Source organism: Aquarana catesbeiana, linkage group LG04, assembly GCF_042186555.1.
Source record: "Aquarana catesbeiana isolate 2022-GZ linkage group LG04, ASM4218655v1, whole genome shotgun sequence".
In the NCBI taxonomy this organism is placed as follows: Eukaryota; Metazoa; Chordata; class Amphibia; order Anura; family Ranidae; genus Aquarana; species Aquarana catesbeiana.
The window spans coordinates 490,968,922-490,991,116 of record NC_133327.1 but is presented as its reverse complement, the minus strand read 5'-3'; the positions used below and the strand labels follow the sequence as shown (position 1 = coordinate 490,991,116).

The 22,195-nt window shown below is 44.0% G+C and overlaps 1 protein-coding gene across 2 annotated transcripts in view; it reads right to left on the bottom strand.

Moving 5' to 3' along the window:
* SOS1 (SOS Ras/Rac guanine nucleotide exchange factor 1) overlaps positions 1–22,195 on the bottom strand; it is a 519,460-nt gene that overhangs the window by 1,926 nt on the left and 495,339 nt on the right. For both annotated transcript variants that reach the window (XM_073627668.1, XM_073627669.1), the window contains one exon: positions 7,944–8,062. In XM_073627668.1, coding sequence (XP_073483769.1) covers positions 7,944–8,062 — 119 coding nt within the window. The remainder of the gene's footprint in view (positions 1–7,943; positions 8,063–22,195) is intronic.

Below are 22,195 nucleotides of genomic sequence, written 5' to 3'. Positions count from 1 at the left end.
AGCTACAAAGCAGTCTATTAGAGTTCCCTTATGGTCAGCAAATTTTTCAGAGCTTCCCTGTGATGTCTGGTAACAAGAAGCATAAAAATATATTATAGCCAAGTAAAATGGTCTGGGGTCTATAAACCACTAACCTTTTACATCAGCAAAGGCTGCCTAGGAGGATGAAGGGTTAGGGTGAACTGGCACCACAACACCAATTGTCCACTGTGCATTGCATTACCGCACATTACCAAATATTTGTAAAGCTGGCCTTAAACTACTTTCTGCGTTAGACCCTTTTTAGACCAGTATGTACATTTTACAATATATTGCTGCAATGAACAGAACACAATGCACATACACCATGCACTACCACACACCTGCATCTTTTTGTGCACCACAGTGCCCAGATGTAAGCCATCTGTGTTGTGGTGTGCGGCCTTGAAAAAAATGGCACAGGTCTGTTTTTTCTGTTCAGCAAGTTATCTATGTTTATGTACAGGCGCCATTTTGTGGCTCTTTAGACATGTTGAGGGCCGCACTTAAGACCCTCTATATTTACAAAGTTGACCATCACTGATTTGAATTGCCTCTGATAATGGCTTTTTCGTAAGACTTTAAGTGAGATTTGGTAATGTTACTACAGTGTTTCACGTTATTTTTGTGAGGATCCACTGGAGAGGATGCTTGAGGCCCCTCAGCACATGCATCTTCCTGCTCTAACTTTGTTCATTCTGTGGTTCACCTTTGCTGCTGCGCTTTTCATTACACTACCAGTAATCATCTGCAGGGCAGCTCTGTGCCATTACTCTGACTGGGGTTAACTCAACAATATGGAGCATATTCTTTAAGTTCATGTAAAAAAAACATCCGGGCAACAGTGATCATAAAATGATTTCTTTTAACATAAGCTGTAAAAAAACATAAGGATATAATAAAAGGTAGAAACACTTAATTTTAGAAAGCAAATTTTCAAAGGCTAAAGACTGCTCTCCAAGATTAGGACTGATATTGTCATCAAAGAACATAGAGTAGAAATAGGAACATTTCAGTTCGACTGTGTGGAAACACACTGCAAAATATATACCTATGGGCAATAAGTTGGAAAGGCTAAAAGTAAAATCTAAGTTGTAATCTATGTTGGCTCATGTCCAAAAACAAAGCATAGAAAAATGGCATTTAACCGCTTCAGATCCGGGCCACTGCCAAATGACGGCAACAGCGCGGATCTAAATTGCCGGGACGACGTCTATTGACGTCGTCCCGTGCACGAGCGGCCTGCGCGCCCCCTGCAGGGCGCGCGCGGCGCGCTCGGTGATCAGCGAGTCTATGAGACTCGCCTGATCACAGATCAGAGTAAGGGATTGGTCCCAACCCCTTACCACATGATCAGCTGTCAGCCAATGACAGCTGATCATGTGATGTAAATAGAGCCGGTAATCGGCTATTTTTCCTCCTCGCGCTGACAGCGTGAGGAGGAAAAAAAAAACCCGATCACGGCGATCTTATAAGACAAAGCAATAGGCAGCAGTGCTGCCTACCAGTGCCCACCAGATTAACCCATCAGTGCCCACAGTGCCATCAATCAGTGCCACCCATCAGTGCCCACAGTGCCATCCATCAGTGCCCACAGTGCCACCCATCAGCACCCACATCAGTGCCACCCATCAGCACCCACATCATTGCAACCTATCAGTGCCCATCAGTGTCACCTACCAGTGCCCATAAGTGCCCATCAGTGCCGCCCATCACTGCCCCCCATCAGTGCCGCCCATCCGTGCCACCTATCCGTGCCGCCCATCCGTGCCGCCCATCCGTGCCGCCCATCCGTGTCGCCCATCCGTGCCCATCAGTACCGCCTTATCTGTCCCCATCAGTGCCGCCTTAACTGTGCCTATCAGTGCCGCCTTAACTGTTCCTATCAGTGCCGCCTTAACTGTGCCTATCAGTGCCGCCTTAACTGTGCCTATCAGTGCCGCCTTATCTGTGCCGCCTCATCAGTGCATATCAATGAAGGAGAAAAATTACCTGTTTGCAAAATTTTATAACAAACTATTAAACATGATTTTTTTTTTTTTTTTCAAAATTTTCCATCTTTTTTTGTTTGTTTAGCAAAAAATAAAAACCCCAGCTGTGATTAAATACCACCAAAAGAAAGCTCTATTTGTGGGAAAAAAATGATAAAAATTTCATTTCGGTACAGTGTTGTATGACCGCGCAATTGTCATTCAAAGTGTGACAGCGCTGAAAGCTGAAAATTGGTCTGGGCAGGAGGGGGGTTTAAGTGCCCAGTAAGCAAGTGGTTAAAAAACTATAAAAATGAAGTAACGCTATTCTCATTTGAAAGTTACAAAGAATATAATAAAATAAATAAAAGGGAAATCAAGGTCACAAAAATTCTAACTGAACAACAGGTTATGAAACACAAATCTCCCAAAATTCCTGAAATATATTAATAGTACAGCAGACAGAATTGAAAAGCAAGGTGTTGGAAATAGACTGTGGTGCACATGGAATATGTCAAACATAAATTGAATTGGATTATGATCAATGACAAACTCACATGTACCCTCCAGAACAATAAAACAAAACCTGGGATTCTTGGGATCAGATACATTTCACCTGACTGAGGAAGCCTGGGCAATCTTACCTTTTCTTTCCGTCCCTTTCTCCCCACCCTAGTAGGTTCCAACTGATATAATATTAAAGATCATTGGTGACTTTAGACATTGGTGCTTCCTAGGGATCAATCCAAAAACCCTACTATCCACTAGTACTCCTTGCCAAACAGAAAGCTTGACTCCCCGAGAGTAGTCTGGGGAGCTTGGTCTGAGTCCACAAAGTATTAGGTGGACTTGTGTTTTTTTCAATCTGACCCATGTAGGGTTTTTATTGCTGATTTCCCCTCACTTCCTGTCCTACTGACAAGATTTTACCAGACAGGAAGGAAGAGGAATGCTCCAGCAGGCAACAGAAATAAGAATAAAAACACTTTTACTTATCAGAGTAGACAAGGGCTAGAAGCCATCGGGTTTGTATTTCTGTGGGTCCATTTTGCAAATTTTTTTCTCACTTTATGCTACCGGGACAAAGAGTGAAGGAAGGAAACAGGATTTTTGGCTTACTGTAATATCCTTTTCTTTGAGTTTATTAAAGGACATGGAGTCAGAAGGATTCTGAGACATATGGGTTATACTGCTACCTTCAGAAGAAATTAACACTGGCAAACAAAGCTGTTAATCAGCCACCCTTCTACTATGCAGCAGTTTTGCACAAAAGCAGAATTAGAGATAATAATGCAGAGGGGTATGACATGTGCCCCTTATTGAACGCAAAAAAAAGGATTTTAGTGTGTGTAAAAAATCCTGTTTTCTTAATTGTTCAACAAGGAACATAAAATCTTCCAGACCGGTGTAAAAAAGGACTCCACAACTGGATTCATGAGCCACCGGGCCAGAGAACTTGGTCCTGGGTGTAAGGTGAATAGGTGAATCCAGAGACTGTACATTTCTGTCCTACTTGGGCTAGAAAGTTGAGTTGCAGTGGTCTGGAGTGGAATTGGGCATATGGGACTGTCACAAAGGAGGCCACCATCAAGTTCAGAACTCTCATGCAAAAGTGAACGGTTGGATGGCTCCTGCACTGCAGAGTCTGAACGTGGGAGTGGGAATTCTGAGCAGTATCTAGAAGACCTAGATACTTCAAGGGATTAGTTGGTTCCAGTATTAACTTTTCTAGGTTCAGGATCCAACCAAACCATAGAAGAGACTGAACAGTCCTTCGGACATTGGCTGAAAGGGTCTGAGCTGACTTTTGCCTCAGTAAGAGCTTGTTCAGATATCCTATGATAGAAATGCCCTGTGAGTGCAACAAAGCAGGACAGGGGCTAGCACTTTGTTGAATACTACAAATGCCGTAGACAGACAGCAGAAAAAGGGCAACAGACTGGTAGTGTTGTGTGCCCAAAGCAAAATGCTGGTAGCATTGATGCGCTAGAATATAAGCATCCTTGATGACCACAGAGGCTAGAACATCTCTTGGATGGAGGGAAGTTAAGACTGACCTGGTGCAGAATTTTTGAACTGGAAGACATATGCCCCCTTGAGAACTGTGAATAAGTTGGAGTAGAAACCTTAAAACCTTTTCTATTCTGGAACAATGGGGATGACTACTTGGAAAGGGGATACAAAGACCAACAGAAGTGTCTCCCCATTTTTTAGAACTACATGTTTGCAGGCCTGGAAGATTTGGGAGTTCAAGTTTTGCAATGAAACTGAGTCCTGGACTTGGAATTAGAGTCTGGGAGATACAGAAGGAATGCTTCTTAGCTTCAGAGCTTTAGGTTCTCTCACATGAGGCTTTAATTTAACATGCTGAGGCAAAAAGGATGCTCTTTTCTCCTGGGCTATCTTTGATAAAGCTGTGCAAGAAGGCACCAAACAGATGTTCCTCATCAAAATATATACTCAGTAAGCACTTTTGTTCTGCAGACCAACATGTTGGCAAAAAACTCTTCCGCATGTGCACAGGCAGGGGACTCTGGATATGAGAAGCACAATATCCACAAGCCCAGAAAAACAGTATAGGGCAATTAGTTCTAATTGTTTTAAAACTTTAGCATCGATATAGATTGATGTGGTGCATTGGTCATATCTTTGGACCCTATCCTCCAAGGTTTGGCAAATGGACATGACAGGCTGGATGGTAGGATCCACAATGGAAATTGCCCACTTCTTAAGAAATACCTCTTCAACTAGGTATTGTACCTAGGTAACTAGGTATATAACAAAACACTTGGGAGGCAAAAAAAAAAAAAAAAAAAAGCTTGTCAAGAATAGACCAGTCACCATACAAAACAGGTTGCAGTAGAGAGTGTACTAGGAAGTTTAACAGTTTGGGGAATGGAGTCCAGACTGGTTAGAGAATTCAGACATGGGTTGCTCCATATACCAACACGTATGCACCAAGACAAGAAAAACCAAAGTGGTATCTTTAGTCAAGAAATTATATCAGCAGACTGAACCTCCTCAGGCTCAAAATCATCCAAAAGACTAGGCTACACTCCTTTTCATCTTCAGTTGTGTCAGCAGAAGCAACTGTAGCTGCAGACATATCAGAGACAGACACTGGAGAAGAAAGTGTAGAATTGTGCTTGTAACCCTTGAATTCTGAGTCAGCTATCATGGCAGTGATTTTGTGCATAAAATCCACCACCGTTGCTGAAAAGTCCTCTTGGATGCCGAGGAAGGAGGCACGCTGGATAAAATTAGGAAGACTTAAACAGGTAATGTCCAGTGAAAGGTGTTTGTTATTTCCTGAGGGGAAAAAAAAGACATCCATTCTCCTAGGACACTAGCAAAAAACAGAACCATAATGGGAATGCAAGGGGCTATACTGCCTGAATAACAGCTTTGTTTGTCAGTGTCTAAATCTCCCCAAAAAAGTAAAAATCATGTTTGAATCCCCCAGGTGACATGCATGTAGCTACTTTTAGATCTGTGCAGTGATTAGGAAATAAAAGCACATTTTTGCTTCTCTGTGCTGACTGTAGCTCTACCCCAGGCTGAAAAATGATTTTTTAACTAATGGCGATACTGCTTTAATAAATGATTAAAGAGGAACTGCAGTCTGCTCACATAATTTGTAATAAAAACATCTTTGCCATTCTGAAGCTTCCCTCCAACCACTTTGCATATTATTTTATATATACTGTGATTCTGTACTTGCCAAATATGCTGCAGAAATCTCCCTTCACTAAGTCTGGCTGCATCCATTTTAACTGTGGGCAGCTGAAGCTGCTGCCTGTTCACTTCCTTGATTGACACAGACACACACCTCCAGCCCTGCAGCTCTCAATGGCCCTCTTATGACTCATCCTCCCTCTCTTTCTGGCAAACTAACGAGAGAGAGAGAGAGAGAGAGAGAGAGAGAGAGAGAGAAAGAGAGAGAGAGAGAGAAAGAGAGAGAGAGAGAGAGAGCGAGCGAGCGAGCTGTGCATGATGTCATAAGCCTAGGATTTTTATTAGACAAGAAAAAGGAAGTTGGCTGTATAAGATATTCACTGGCAAAAAAAACATGTTTTACTATCCAAAGGTAAAACAACAAGGGCAGAAGATTTAATAGATGGAAAGATGAAAAAATGACTGAAGTTCCGCTTTAAGAAAAAAGTTTTTAGCTTGACATACACTTTAATATAATACAATGAGGTTTATATTTCTTGAAAAAAAAGTAAGCTAAGATAAACAGGTGAACACAGTTAAAAAAAATACATATCTGTAAATTACTAATTCATTTTCCACAGGTAGTTGCAAAGTTAAAATATATAGTGATGTCACAATTTAATATGACAGAGGTATATGGTATTACAAGGTTGTCTCCACAAAATGACAAATCCTGCAGCAGGTAAAAAAAGATCACATATACTGTATTTTTATTTTACTACATAGGTGTATTGTAGAGAAGGTAGGAAAAAAACACAGGTCCATCCAGTACAACCCTTGCGTTTATGTGCGTTTCTGTACGTTTGTGTTTAAACCTCAATCCAGGCTAATACTATTTTTCCTCATTCATCCACTTCTAACCCATCCTACTATGTATGTTTCTCTTTTAACTTGTGAAGCCTAATATACTTACCCAAGTCTCCCTCCATGTCCCTGCCGCTCCTGGGAGAGGGGGACCGCAAACCCAGCAGTGCACATGGAGCCAAAGATCATCTGTCCCCTACTACCCCTCTGTGATGATGTCTTAATTTTGTGGTTTGTGAGAGAACCACGCAGCTGGACATCCAATACTAAGTGTTCTTATCATGTAGCCACTGATGTGCACACCTGAAGAAGGACCCAAGCAGGAAGTACACAAAAGGTGAAGATTTGGAGCTGCAGCATCACTGGTTACAGTAAGTAAGAACGGGCATTTAGATAAGGATTTTTTTTGCTTGTTGGTGTGCAATTAGGTAGATTGGGCTGGGAAGGAGAAGTGAGGGAAATGGGTTTCACACTAATCCCAGAATGGAGCTTTAAGTTTACTAAGAGTATACATATTCCTGTGGGTTGTGTTCAACAAGGATAACATCTAGTAGTTTTATGAATTTATCAATAATCCCAGAGGATACTACTGCTAGGGCAAAAACATAGTAAAACAGAACTGCCAACAGGCCCACAAGTGTTAAAGAACTGGGACACACTCAGACAACAAGCACTTGAAGCACCTTACAGTCGAAGCTTACATCAGCTGAGGCCTGAACATCCATCTGTTAGAACTTGAAGAATGTGTGCACAGAGGACCAAGTGGTGGCCTTGCTAATCTGGCATACAGATGCTTGATGCTGAAAAGCTTAAGACACCCAACAGCCCTGGTGGAATGAGCTATTACAGGGAAGGGAGAACCCCCTCCTTAAGAGCGTAGGCCCTGGAAATAAGTTGTCTGATCAACTTGACAATGGTGGAATGTGAAGCAGGATGTCCCTTACAAGGACCTACAGCTAGGACAAAGACACTCAGTCTTGTAAACAGAAGTTTATTCTGCTAGGTAGACCTGACAGTCTTCACCAAATCCAAGCAGTGTAGGACAATTTCCTCGTAATGTTTGGGGCAGGATAGAGAGGGAGGAAAACAATGTACTCACTGAAGTGAAAAGAGCCTTAAATAAAGAGGAAGGTTTTAGCCTGTGCAAAACCAGAAAAGGCTCTTTACAGTAAAGAGCTGCCAACAGATGTAATGGCAACTGGGAGGCAACCTCATACATGAGGTATTCCAAAGGAATGTCTCTAATCAGTTCAAAGGAGGGTCTCTGAATTACAGTGAGCAAAGGATGCAAGCCTAAGGTGACAAATGAGTTTGAATTGATGCATTTATATGATCGAATATAAAGTTCAGCGTTCATTTCATCTTCAAAAAGCTGTTTAGAAATATTGGCTATAATTTATCATAATGCAATGCCAAGAAACATAATTATACATATACCTTTGATGGGGATGACTCAGTTGGGGCAGATTCTGGTCGTCTACGAGGAGGTACAGGTGGAGGAACCTGAATTTCATCACAGTTCTTAGAGAAATTGATTGAAGATACTGAGGCAGAGCCTGGAGAGGAATACAAACGATAACTTATAAACTCCTAAAGCTCCAGTTTTAAAGCTGAACATAAAAACAGAATGAATTTCTTTCTTCAGGCTACCCAATCCATGAATATGTCCAATTTTATAAGATTATCAAGAGCGCATGCCAACTGTTTTTAATCAGTATTATGGTCATCCTTTAGTTTACACTATCACATTTCATAGGGTTTTTATAATGGAGAATACAGAAATGCATATACAGGGTTTACAATATACATTGTAGAATATAAAAGGATTGTGTATGGGACATGCTCACTAAAGATAATATTTTATCAGGTTACAAACATGTACAGTACTCCAGTCCTGCTATTGCAGTCTCCAAAATATAAACAAATTATTAATTCAAGATGAAGACTAAGATCCACTCATTATGGCTTGGACAGGCATGTAAAGCATGGAAACTCAAAACTCAAGAGCAATGATCCCAAACGAAAAAATGATTAGGTGCTTTATAATGTATGTAAAAGCTAAAACATTTTTTACATTTTGAGCAGAGTAGTGAGGGTCTAGAACCCCAGTCAGGTTGTTAGGATTTTGGTGCATCATTTAGAACATTCTTAGGTGAAGGTCTGCTGACATTATACCCCTCACTTTATCTCTGGACCACCCTAACCCACTCCCCAATTCCTTTGTCATGCTTTCTACTGCACTCTATATGCTGTGTGTTGTACATTACAGTCTTGACCAATTTTATTGACCAGTTTTATTTATAAATTCTTCTTCTTCTTTTGCAGAAAAGCAAATGTAATGCGAATAAACTCACATCCAATTCGCACTGGTGTGAACCCAGCCTAAATTAATTAAACATTTATATTACAAGAGAGAGTGCCTGGCTCTCAATGGAGCTGGTTCACACATCTCCGTGGTGGCTGCAAAGCAGATTGTACAGGGGTCCTGTGCGTCTTTGTCTCCGCTTCAGGTCCGAATTCAGGCCCGATTTGTCCCTGAAACAAAGAACAGGGATGCACCGGACCCCTGCTGTGAGCCACATCCAATCGAAGTGTGAACCCAGTCTTAAACACGATCCTTTGTTCCAAGGTTTTTATGTGTCTGTGAGACTGCCACTTGTAGCACATGTGTGCAGCTAATACAGCTATTACATACAGGTTCTGTATAATAACCACCTTGTAAGCCATTCCCACTGTTAATCTGGTCATACCCACTGCTTGCCACGGCAGGCATAGCAGAATTAGTTTTTCAAATGTATTCCCTAGGAACGAACATGTCGTCTTAATGTTTTGACTCTTTACTTGTAAAGTCAGACAGATGACTTGTTATGGACATTGTCAATGTTTACCTATTGTTTATACTGTATAAATATTGAGTGCCTTACTTTCTAATAGGAGTTTATGCCATTTTTCAGGTTGTCAGTAAAAATGTGCTCTGTCAGTAAAGATGGTTTTGTCAGTAAAAAAAAAAAAAAAAAAAAGTCACAGGAGGTTGGCACCACTGCGCTACATTATTTGGTATTATTTTAATTCTTAAAGTGTATCGATGGTCAAAATGTAAAAATCATAAATTGACCATGCCCACCCGTGCCATTCTGCTGACCGCCGCACGCTTATATAAGTCAGCAGAATGGCAGGGGTGGGCAAATGGGTGTACCTGTAGGTCCCTCCCTCCCCGTGGTCCTGGGCAATGATTTATGGCCTGGACCTGCTGATCAGTCCTAACAAATGAAATCAAAGAGAGATGACATCACTTCCCCTGTCTGTTTACAATTACACAGACAGGGGAAGTGATGTCATCTCTCTTTGATTCCAGTGAGAGGAGAGAGAACGTCTAACAGTGAGTTGCACAACACAACACTACACTAACAACAGTACACATGGGTACACTTCTCACCTCCTGATCGCGCCCCCACCCCCAGTTAACCCCTTCACTCCCCATCACTGTGTCACCAATTGCAGTTTTCAGATTTTTCACTGATAACTGCATTGGTGTCATTTGTGACTGTAATAAGTGTTAGGGCAGTTAGTAGTAGGGCCCAGGTAGGTCTAGGGTACCCCCCTAAAAAAGGTTTAACTCCTTGATCGCCCCCCAGTTAACCCTTTCACCCCATCATCAGTGCCACTAAATAGATCTTTTTTCTGATCGCAGTATTTGTGTCACGGGTGACGCTAGCTAGCCAGTTAGTTGATTAGTTTCACCGTCAGGGTTTTATAGCATCAGGTACCCCCATATATTACCTAATAAAGGTTTTAACCCCCTGATTGCCCCCTAGTTAACCCTTTCACCCCCTGTCACCAGTGATCACTGTATTAGTGTTACGGGTGACGCTGGTTAGTTGGTTTGTTTTTTTATAGCGTCAGGGCACCTGCCGTATATTACCCAATAAAGGTTTAACCCCCTGATCGCCCGGAGGGTGATATCAGCTTTAGCGTCCGTCAGTCAGGGTCTGCGTTGCCCCAGGCAGCATCAGATTAGTGCCAGTGGCGCGAACACCCAGGCACACACCATACACCTCCCTTAGTAGTCAGGCCTGATCCCTGCAAACGCTAACAGTTTTTCTTGGTAGTGTTTGAATCAGTCGCTGACAGGAGCTCTTTGTCCTGTGAGTCTCACTACTGTACCAGTAAATTTAGAGACCAAAATGTCAAATCAAAGGTACAGTAGTGAAGAGGGCTACACGTTTCTGAGCATGACAGATAGTGAAGAGGAAGTCTCCCATCTGTCAGATTCAGGTTCAGAATATGATCCTGTAGACAGCAGTGGACCCTGACAGATAGCTCTGACGACAGAGTTGTGGTCCCTGCCAAGGTCAGGCGTACCCAACCCCGTTCTGCTGTTGTTGAGGTGCAAGAACCGCAGGGCTCTCGTATGGAGCAGAGAACCAGTACTAGTGCCGCTCACCCTTCTGGTGAACTGGCAGGCACCAGCGGTCCAGAGTCCCATAAGTGCAGTTCAAGCTGGTGAGGTGGCTAGCACAACTAATGTCCCGCTGCCACCAAGAAAACAAAGACAGGCCTGTCGTGCTCATAGTGCCCTTCCTGCTGCATTTGCCAATCCTAATTGGAAGCCCACCACTTCTGCAGCACCCGTACTTCTCCCATTCAATGGCCAACCCGGAATTCAGGTGGAACCAGTTGATTTTACATCATTTGATTTTTTTCGCTGTTTTTCATGGAAGAGCTCTACAGATCTATTGTGGACCAAAGCAATTTGTATGCTGGTCAATTCATCGCTCCTAATCCCCATTTGACCCTTGCCAGAGAATGGAAATCTATTACAGTTTCCAAATTTAAGACCTTTCTGGGCCTATCCCTCCTCATGGGCATAACTAAAAAGAGTGAGTTGCGATCATATTGGTCCACTGACCCAATTCACCATATGCCAGTGTTCTCTGCCTCCATGGCCAGGGCACGGAAAAAGCAGATCTTACGGTTCATGCACTTCAATGATAATGAACTCTGACGTCCTCGGGGTGACCCTCGATATGATCGGCTCTACAAAATTCGGCACCTCGTAAACCACTTCAACCAACAATTTGCAACCTTGTTTACTCCCCATCAAGGTGTCTGCGTTGATGAGTCCCTGATGAAGTTTTCTGGCCACTTGTCTTTCAAACAGTATCTACCCAGCAAGCGTGCCAGATATGGGGTCAAGATGTATAAGCTCTGTGACAGGGCCACAGGCTATACACATAGTTTTATACAGAAACAAAGGCAGCGCTCTATGGGAAAAAGTCAAAGATATGGCAATATATGTATTAATATATCAAATTGTATACACCTTGGATTCAATTAAAAAAACTATTTATTGCACTTAGAGTAAAGCCCAACAGTATCCATAGGGCTATAGATGTTGGTGTGAACATCAGTGGAAGAAAAATTGTAACTGTACAATTAATCAGAAAAGTTTAAAAACAGTACCACCATAGGATTTTGAAAGAGAGGGGTTAACTGCTCTTGGGAAGTTCGCCGTTCACTGATGGAAAGAGGTCATCCTGAGGTGTGTGGATAACAATCTGGCTCCAATGGGGTGATGGAAAAACTCCGTCTGCTGGCACAAGATTGATGGATGTGCACATGGAAAGTGGAGGGGACTCCCGCCGGCCACAGCGGTGGTCGGAGCTCACCTCGATGATCCCCAAGCACAGCGTCTGACTCTGGTGGCGTGTGGACGTCCGTCACTACTATGGAGCTGAACCAAGAAAGACGGAAGTGATAGATGGAACTAGGAGTGCGTGAAGACGTACATGTGTCTTCAGCACTCCTCTGGGAACAGGAACCTGGTCAGTAAGGGTGGACTGCAAGCTAAAGAGTTGCCGTAGCTGAACATATAGTTTTATGGTTTACGAAGGAAGAGATAGTTATGCAGAGCCAGCAAACTGTCCAGATTACATAGGGAGTGCTGGTAAGATTGTGTGGGACTTGGTGCCACCCGTATTCGGAAAGGGGTATCACTTGTATGTGGACAATTATTACACAATCGTGCCACTTTTTAGTCACTTGTTTGATCATGGAATTGGTGCATGTGGCACCGTGCGATCTAATGACTTATGCCGTGTACACACGAGTGGACTTTACGGCAGACTTTGCTCGGCGGACTTTATGATGGACTTTCCGAATGAACGGACTTGCCTACACACAATCCACCAAAGTCCGTCGAATTTGTACGTGACATACAACCGGACTAAAACAAGGAAGTTCATAGCCAGTAGCCAATAGCTGCCCTAGTGTGGCTTTTTGTCCATCGAACTAGCATACAGACGAGCGGACTTTTCGACCGGACTCGAGTTCGACGGATATATTTAAAACATGTTTCAAATCTAAGTGCGTCCAACTTTTGAGCAAACAAAGTCCGCTGGAGCCCACACACGATCGAATCGTCCGACGAAATCCCGTGCGCCGGGCAAAGTCTGCGGTAAAGTCCGCTCGTGTGTACGCGGCACTAGGTTTCGCCGGATATAAACAGCGCCATTGGGAAATTGGGAAAGCATTTTATTGGGAAAGCATTTATTAACTGATCTTGGTGTGGTCAGATGATTTGAGGGCAGAGGAGAGATCTAGGGTCTAATAGACCACAATTTTTTCAAAAAAGAGTACCTGTCACTACCTATTGCTATCATAGGGGATATTTCCCTGAGATAACAATAAAATTGATAAAAAAAAAATGAAAGGAACAGTTTAAAAATAAAATAGGAAAGCAAAATAAATAATAAAAAGTAACCAAAAAAAAAAGCACCCCTGCCCCCCTGTGCTCACGCGCAAAGGCAAACGTAAGCGTCGGTCTGGTGTCATATGTAAACAGCAATTGCACCATGCATGTGAGGTATCATCGCAAAGGTCAGATCGAGGGCAGTAATTTTAGCAGTAGATCTCCTCTGTAAATCTAAAGTGGTAACCTGCAAAGGCTTTTAAAAATGTATGTAGTTTGTCGGCGATGCACGTTTGTACGCAAGTTTAAAGCATGTCTTGTTTGGTATCCATGTACTCGGCATAAGATCATCTTTTTTATTTCATAACAAATCTTCATTTCAAACACTTAGGCAATATAGTGTGTTTTAGTGCAATAAAATAAAAAAAGTGTGTTTTTTCCAAAAAAATTGCGTTTGAAAAATCACTGTGCAAATACTGCGTGAAAAAAAAAATGCAACACCGACCATTTTAATCTGTAGGGCCTTTGCTTTAAAAAATATATAATGTTTGGGGGTTTGCAAAAAAAAAAAATTTTTTCAAAAGTGTCAGAAAGGGCTTTGTCTTGTGGTTGTAAGTGGTTAGAAGAGTGGGTGATGTGTGACATAAGCTTCTAAAATGCATCAAATGCCAGGACAGTTCCAAACCCCCCAAATGACCCCTTTTTGGAAAGTAGACACCCCAAGCTATTTGCTGATAGGCATCTTGAGTCCATGGAATATTTTATATTTTGCCACAAGTTTCGGGAAAAATTACACTTTTTTTTTTTTGCACAAAGTTGTCACTAAATGATATATTGTTCAAACATGGCAGGGTTATATGTGGAATTACACCCCAAAATACATTCTGCTGCTTCTCCTGAGTACAGGGATATCACATGTGTGAGACTTTTTGGGAGCCTAGCCGTGTACAGGACCCGAAAACCAATCACCGCCTTCAGGCTTTCTAAGGGCGTAAAAATAGGATTTTTATAACAGCTTACCTGTAAAATACTTTTCTTGGAATACATCACGGGACACAGAGCCATAGTATTAACTATATGGGTATATAGGGACCTTCAGGTGATGGACACTGGCACACCCAAGACAGGAAGTTCACTCCCTATATAACCCCTCCTCCTACCAGGAGTACCTCAGTTTTTGTAGCAAAGCAATATACACAAATCCCAAAAGAGGGGGGGGGGAAACCTCTGTGTCCCGTGATGTACTCCAAGAAAAGGATTTTACAGGTAAGCTGTCATAAAAATCCTATTTTCTTTATCGTACATCACGGGACACAGAGCCATAGTATTAACTATATGGGACGTCCCATAGCAATGGTATTTGAGGGGAGGGAGACACAACCCGCAGGGTGCCCACAGACTTGAGGGCCTATACTGCTGCCTGAAGCACACTGCGCCTAAAGGCGATATCCTCATGCCTTTTTACATCCACCTGTTAAAACCTGCTGAATGTATGTACTGAAGACCAAGTCAAGGCCTCACAGATCTGAGCCATGGAGGCCTGGTGATGCACTGCCCAAGAAGCACCAACTGCCCTGGTAGAGTGCACCCCGACTTGAAAAGGCGGAATCTTACTTTTTAAACCATAAACCTGAATTATAACTTGCCAAATCCACTTAGAAATAGTGGATTTTGATGCTGCCTGTCCTTTCCTAGGACCTTCTGGCAGCACAAATAAGACATCAGCCTTCCGGACCTGAGCAGTCGTCTCTAAATTGACCTTGACTGCTCTCACCACATCAAGGCAATGTAGTGACTTCTCTTCCCTAGAACGTGGTTTTGGAAAAAACGATGGTAGGACAATATCTTGGTTCAGGTGAAACCCTGAGACCACTTTAGGCAGAAAACTTGGATGAGGACGCAACATGATCCTGTCCTCGTGAATAATCAAATAAGGCTCTTTACAAGAAAGAGCAGCCAATTCCGAAACCCTCCTTGCTGAGAATATAGCAACCAAGAACACTAACTTCCTTGTCAGAAGGACGAAGGGAGTATGCTGCTTCGGTTCAAAGGGCTGTATTTGAAATACCGACAAAACTAAGTTCAAGTCCCAAGGGTTCAAAGGTGATCTAACTGGCGGATTAAGCCGCATCACCCCTTGCAAAAAAACCTGAACCAAAGAATGCGAAGCAAGTGGTCTTTGAAATAAGACCAATAAAGCCAAGACTTGGCCCTTAATAGTACTCAAGGCCAGCTTCATCTCTACCCCTAATTGTAGAAGGGCAAGAATTCTGCCTATTCTAAATTTCCAAGGGTGCCAACCCTTGGATTCACACCAGGAAACATAAGCCCTCCAGACTCTATAATATATGATTCTGGAAGCTGGCTTCCTTGCATTAATCAAGGTAGAGATTACTGACCCAGATAACCCCCATTTCTTCAGAATGTGGGTTTCAATAGCCAAGCCGTTAAATTTAGAGATGGAATATCGGCCCCTGTGAGAGTAGGTCTGGATGTAGTGGAAGGGACCATGGACCCCCCACCGCCATCTTTACGATTTCTGGATACCAGGACCTTCTGGGCCATGCTGGGGCTACAAGAATTACCGGCTTTCTTTCCAGCTTGATTCTGCCAAGAAGTTGTGGCAGCAACTGAATACCCTGTTTCCCCGAAAATAAGACCTAGCGTAATTGTCGGTGATGGCTGCAATATAAGCCCTACCCTGTTTCCCCGAAAATAAGACCTACAAGGACTTTAACTAGGGCTTATTTGGGGGGTAGGGCTTATATAGCAGCCATCACTGACAATCACGCTAGGTCTTATTTTTGGGGAAACAGGGTAGGAGGAAATGCATAAATCAGTGAGAACTGATCCCACAGGGTCACCAACGCATTTGTTTCGCAAGTGAGCGGATCCCTTGTCCTGGTCACAAAGTTGACCAACTTCATGTTGAACCTGGATGTCGGAAGATCTACGTCCGGAGTCCCCCATCTTCAGCAAACAGCCAGAAAAATGTCAGGGTGAAGGGACCATTCCCCCAGGAACAACTGCTGGCGACTCAAGTAGTCCGCCTGCCAATTCTCTACTCCCGGAATGAAAACTGCTGATAGGCACGGAACATTCCTTTCTGCCCAAGTTAGAATATGGTTCACCTCCCTCTGCACTGCAAGACTCTTGGTGCCCCCTTGGTGATTGATATAAGCCACAGCTGTGGCATTGTTGGATTGGATCCTGACAGGACAACCCCATAACCTGAATGTCCAGGCCTTCAGAGCCAGATGCGCTGCCTGAATCTCTAGGATGTTAATGGGCAAGGTTCTTTCGGTTCTTGACTACTGTCCCTGGACAGTTGTCTGCTCTAGTACTGCTCCCCAACCTGAAAGGCTGGCATCTGTCGTTACCACTTTCCAGATAACTGGTCTGAAGGATTTTCTGTTCAGCAGATTCCGGGTTACCAACCACCAACTGAAGCTCTGGGACACCCTTGGGGACAGCCGCATTGGCAAATCTAGAGCTTGAACCGTTTTGTTCCAAGCAGACAGGATGCTGTTTTGCAACAGCCTCGAATGGAACTGGGAATAGGGAACCGCTTTGAATGAAGCCACCATCTTTCCTAACAACCTCATGCAAAGGCGAATGGAGGGATCCCTTTTTGACCTGACCATCTGCACCAGCTCTCATATGGCGTTGATCTTTGCCTGAGGCAAGAACACCTTTTTCTGGGCTGTCTTTATGATCAGACCCAAGTACTCCAGCCTTTTTAACGGTTTTAAGGAAGACTTCTCTAGGCTGAGTATCCCACCTAGATTTTCCAGGTATTTGGTTGTAATGCACACGCTTTGCGGGCTACGACTGGTCTATTAACAATAGATCGTCCAGGTACGCCAAGACTGTTATGCCCTGCGCCCTTAGCCTGGCTAGAGGTGGAGCCAGAACCTTTGTAAATACCCGGGGTGCTGTAGCCAGCCCGAAGGGCAAGGCTACAAACTGAAAATAAAGCTGTTCTACCTTGAACCACAGAAACCTTTGGTGAGCGGGGAATATAGGAACATGCAGGTATGCATCCCTGATGTTGATAGATGCCAGAAGTTCTCCTTGTAGGATAGAAACCACAGACCTGATCGACTCCATGCGAAAAGAGCGGACCTTCAGGAATCGATTTCGATTTTTTACATCTAGAATGGGTCTGACATCTCCATTCGGTTTTGGTACTGTGAAGAGGTTTGAATAGAACCCCAAACCTTGCTCTTCTGTGGGGATTTGCATGATCACCCCCTAAACCAGTAATCAGTCTAATGCCCGAAACAGAAATTGCCTTTTTCCTGGATCTTTGGGCATGTTTGACCTCAGAAAACGAGGCGGTGGAAACTCCAGAAACTCCAGTTTGTACCCTAGAGCTATCCTGGAGATGACCCATCTGTCCTGAATTTCCTCCTGCCAGACATCGGGGAACTGCAGAAGTCTTCCCCCCACCCTGGCGAGCGGGGGCGCCCCTTCATAATGAGGCTTTAGAATTCTGTTTTGCAGATTTCCGCCCCCAGGACTTCTTTTGTGCCTGGGCCTGACCCTGAGGCTTTCCTTCAGACTCTGACGGTGGAGGCCGTCGAGACTGCCTAGAGGCAGATGCCCCTGGCGCTGGAAAAAGAGCCCGCTTAAATGAAGAGCGTTTATTCCTTCTTTTGACTGGCAAAAGAGAACTCTTCCCACTTGAAATCTTTCGGATGTATTTGTCCAAATCATCCCCAAATAGCCGATCCCCACGAAAAGGAAAACCAGTCAGGAGCCTTTTGCATGGTGCTTCGGCTGACCAATTTTTCAACCACAGGATGCTACGCATGTGCACTAGCGCAAGGCGAGACACCTGGTGAATAGAATCTTTAATGGCGTCAATAGCAAAACATAATGCTATTGGCAGTTCGGCCTAATCCCGGGCTTGTTGTACAGGAACCTCCTTAACCACCTCAATACAGTGCACTTACACCCCCTTCCTGCCCAGACCAATTTTCAGCTTTCAGCGCTCTCACAGTTTGAATGACAATTACTCAGTCATGCAACACTGTACCCATATGAAACTTGTGTCCTTTTTTTGACACAAATAGAGCTTTCTTTTGGTGGTATTTAATCAATAGCGGGTTTATTATTTTTGTGCTATAAATAAAAAAAAGACCGTAAATTTTGTGAAAAAAATGCCTTTTTCTTTGTTTATGTCATAAAATTTTGCTAATTACTAATTTTTCTTAATAAATTTTGGCCAAAATTTATACGGCTACATATCTTTGGTAAAAATAACCCAAATCAGTGTATATTATTTGGTCTTTGTGAAAGTTATAGAGTCTACAAACTATGGTGCCAATCACTGAAAATTGATCACATCTGATCAGGCCTTCAGTACATCAGGGGAATCTCATTTCTTGAGACACTAACAAGTCAGGAAAGTACAAATGCCCCCCAAATGACCCCTTTTTAGAAAGTAGACATTCCAAGGTATTAAGTAAGTGGCATGGTGAGTTTTTTTTAAGTTGTCATTTTTCCCATAATTCTTTGCAAAATGATTTTTTAAATTTTTTTTTACAAAGTTGTCAAATTATCAGGTTATTTCTCACACACACCATATGCATACAACAAATTACACCCCAAAATACATTCTGCTACTCTTCCAGAGTATGGCGATACCACATGTGTCAGACTTTTACACAGCCTGGCCACATACAAGGCCCAACATTGAAGTAGCACCTTTAGGCGTTCTACGAGCATAAATGACACATCTCCTTTCTCAACCACCTATTACACTTTTGAAGGCCCTGGTTCATTTTTTCCAGAAGTTTTTGGAAGTTTTTTTTAAATGTATAAACAAAATGAAAACGCATTTTTTTTTACACAAAGTTGTAAATTTATAAGATATTTCTAACACATAGCATGTATATAGCAAAAATTACACCCCAAAATACATTCTGCTACTCTTCCCGAGTATGGCGATACCACGTGTGTGGTGACGTTTACACAGCCTGGCCACATACAGAGGCCCAACATTGAAGTAGTACCTTCAGGCGTTCTAGGAGCATAAATTACACATCTCATTTCATTCCTACCTATCACACATTTGAAGGTCCTGGAGCACCAGGACAGTGGAATTACCCACAAAATGACCCCATTTTGGAAAGCAAACACTCCAACGTATTTTCTATAAGGAATGGGCTGCAAATAGGTACTCGGGTACTCCGATGGACTGCAGATAGGTACTCGGGTACTCTGATGGGCTGCAGACAGGTACTCGGGTAATTTGATGAGCTGCAGACAGGTACTCGGGTAACTTGATGAGCTACAGACAGGTACTCGGGTACTCCGATGGCCTGGTGACAGGTACTCGGGTACTCTGATGGGCGGTGACAGGTACTCGGGTACTCGGTACTCAGATGGACTGTGACAGGTACTCGGGTACTCAGATGGACTGTGACAGGTACTCGGGTACTCAGATGGACTGTGACAGGTACTCGGGTACTCAGATGGACTGAGACAGGTACTCATATGGACTGAGACAGGTACTCATATGGACTGACAGGTACTCATATGGACTGACAGGTACTCATATGGACTGACAGGTACTCATATGGACTGTGACAGGTACTGTGACGGGAGGGCCTGTGGAACTCAGAATACATCTTATGTCTAAGTCACCCTGTGCCATCCTGGCACAGGGTGAGTGAGAAAATATATCTTGGACTACTTAAAATGGGACAGTAATATTTGTCCACAATATCTCCCAGGATGTATGTAATGTCACAGAACGTCCCAGGTACTATGATGGGTGATGATAGGTCCTCTTTATTGGGGGGGCAATCAGTGTGCACTGTAAGTGGTAACGAGATGTTACCGCAATCTCCTCACACACGATCAGTGTGTGAGGAGGAGAACCCGGTAACATCTCGTTAACGCTTACAGTTCACACCAATCACACTGATTGCCCCCACAATAAAGAGGACCTGTCATCACCCATCATAGTACCTGTCACCAGGCCATCAGAGTACCCGAGTACCTGTCACCAGGCCATCAGAGTACCCGAGTACCTGTCACCAGGCCATCAGAGTACCCGAGTACCTGTCACCAGGCCATCAGAGTACCCGAGTACCTGTCACCAGGCCATCAGAGTACCCGAGTACCTGTCACCAGGCCATCAGAGTACCCGAGTACCTGTCACCAGGCCATCAGAGTACCCGAGTACCTGTCACCAGGCCATCAGAGTACCCGAGTACCTGTCCCAGTCCATCTGAGTACCCGAGTACCTGTCACAGTTCATCTGAATACCTGTCACAGTTCATCTGAGTACCTGTCACAGTCCATATGAGTAGCAAGTACCTGAGTACCTGTCACCGCCCTTCAGAGTACCTGAATACCAGTCACCAGCCCATCAGAGTACCTGAATACCAGCCCATCAGAGTACCCGAATACCTATCTGTAGCCCATCAGAGTACCCGAGTACTCTGAGTGGCTGTTTACCAGCGTCGGTGACGAGTGTTCCCGGGAACATGCCGATCGCGCGCATGCGCCATGCACAGTGGGGCGGAACCATCTGTGATTGGCCGTGACTTCATCACGCCACCACCGAAGGAACAGGGACGATCGCGCGCATTCCCTGTTTAAATAGAGAGACATCATATGACGCCCTCCCAGAACGAGAGCCGTGCCGCCTGGCCATCATATGACGGACGGCGGGCGGCAAGCGGTTAAGGGCCTGTCTAAACTGGTCCTTCGGGGATTGACAAATGCCTATTGCAGCGACTGCAGGCTGCATAACTGCACCTGCCAAAGAAAAAGAGGATTTTAACAGGAATTCTAACCTTTTATCTGTTGGATCTTTAAGCATTTGAGCATTGTCTACTGGACAAGTTAGACTTTTATTCACGCTGGATATAGCAGGGTCAACTGCTGGCACATTCCATCTTTTGGTGAATTTCTCCTCCATGGGATAGAGTATTGTGAATCTTTTTGGAGGGAGAAAATGCTTATCCGGATGATCCCATTCAGCATAAATAAGCTGTTCTAGTAATGCATGGATGGGAAATGCACGCAAAGTCTGTGGAGGTTTTAAAGAACCCAAAGAATAGAAGGAACTATCGGCTGACTCAGTTAGGGGTAGCTTGAAAGCAGAACGAACCATTTCCGTAAGAGACTGTACCAGCAATTTTTCAGATTGGGAGGCTGAAAAGGGTTCATCCACCGTTGATTCCTCCGAAGAGGAGTCATTGGATTGTCTTTCCTCCTGATCGCCTGATGGTGATACCTTATCCTCCGCTCACTGTTCCCTTGGTAAAAGGTCTGAGGTGGGGAGGGGGATCTACCACGCTTCCTATCTCTTTGGGTAGAAGATGCGATTAAAGCTAGTAGTCTTTCCTCCAGCCCCAACAGGGCGGAGGAAAAGGCATCTTCAGTCACGTATACAGGGGCTGAGATGTGAGAAGTAGCTGCAACACCTACTGGTTCCAATGGCTCACCCTGGCTGGCCACTTCTGGTATTTCAGGAAAAGATGACAATGTGGAGGCACGACTGGAGTCCTCAGCGCCTGGGGGTGATGTTTTTGGTACCTTTTTTGAGATGTTTGCACTGGACTTTTTGGGAGGCATAGTCCTAAGCAAAAAAGCAGAGGCACTATTTAAATGCACTACTTACTGAACAAGTCTAGCAAAAGAAATGCCGCTAATAAAAGTTCAGTCTAGTGCTGGGTAAAATGTCTTTCCTCTATTGGGAATGCCTGTATGCAGCCCTTACGTGCCCCACCGCTCCTGTGCGATTAGCCACCGTGCTCTCCAGCTGAGGAGAATCTGCTTTTTGGACTCCGCTTCCTCCCCGCGCCATGTGTCCTCGTGGATGCTGCGTCCCGCACACGGCGCCGTGCCTAGGCCCCGCCCCCTCCGCACGTAACCTGACCCCCCTCCAGTTTTGAAATTCAGATTCAGGCGACATTCGGGTCTTTCACTCGGCAGACCCAGCAAGAGGGGAGAAGAGGGCCTAATGGTGCCACTT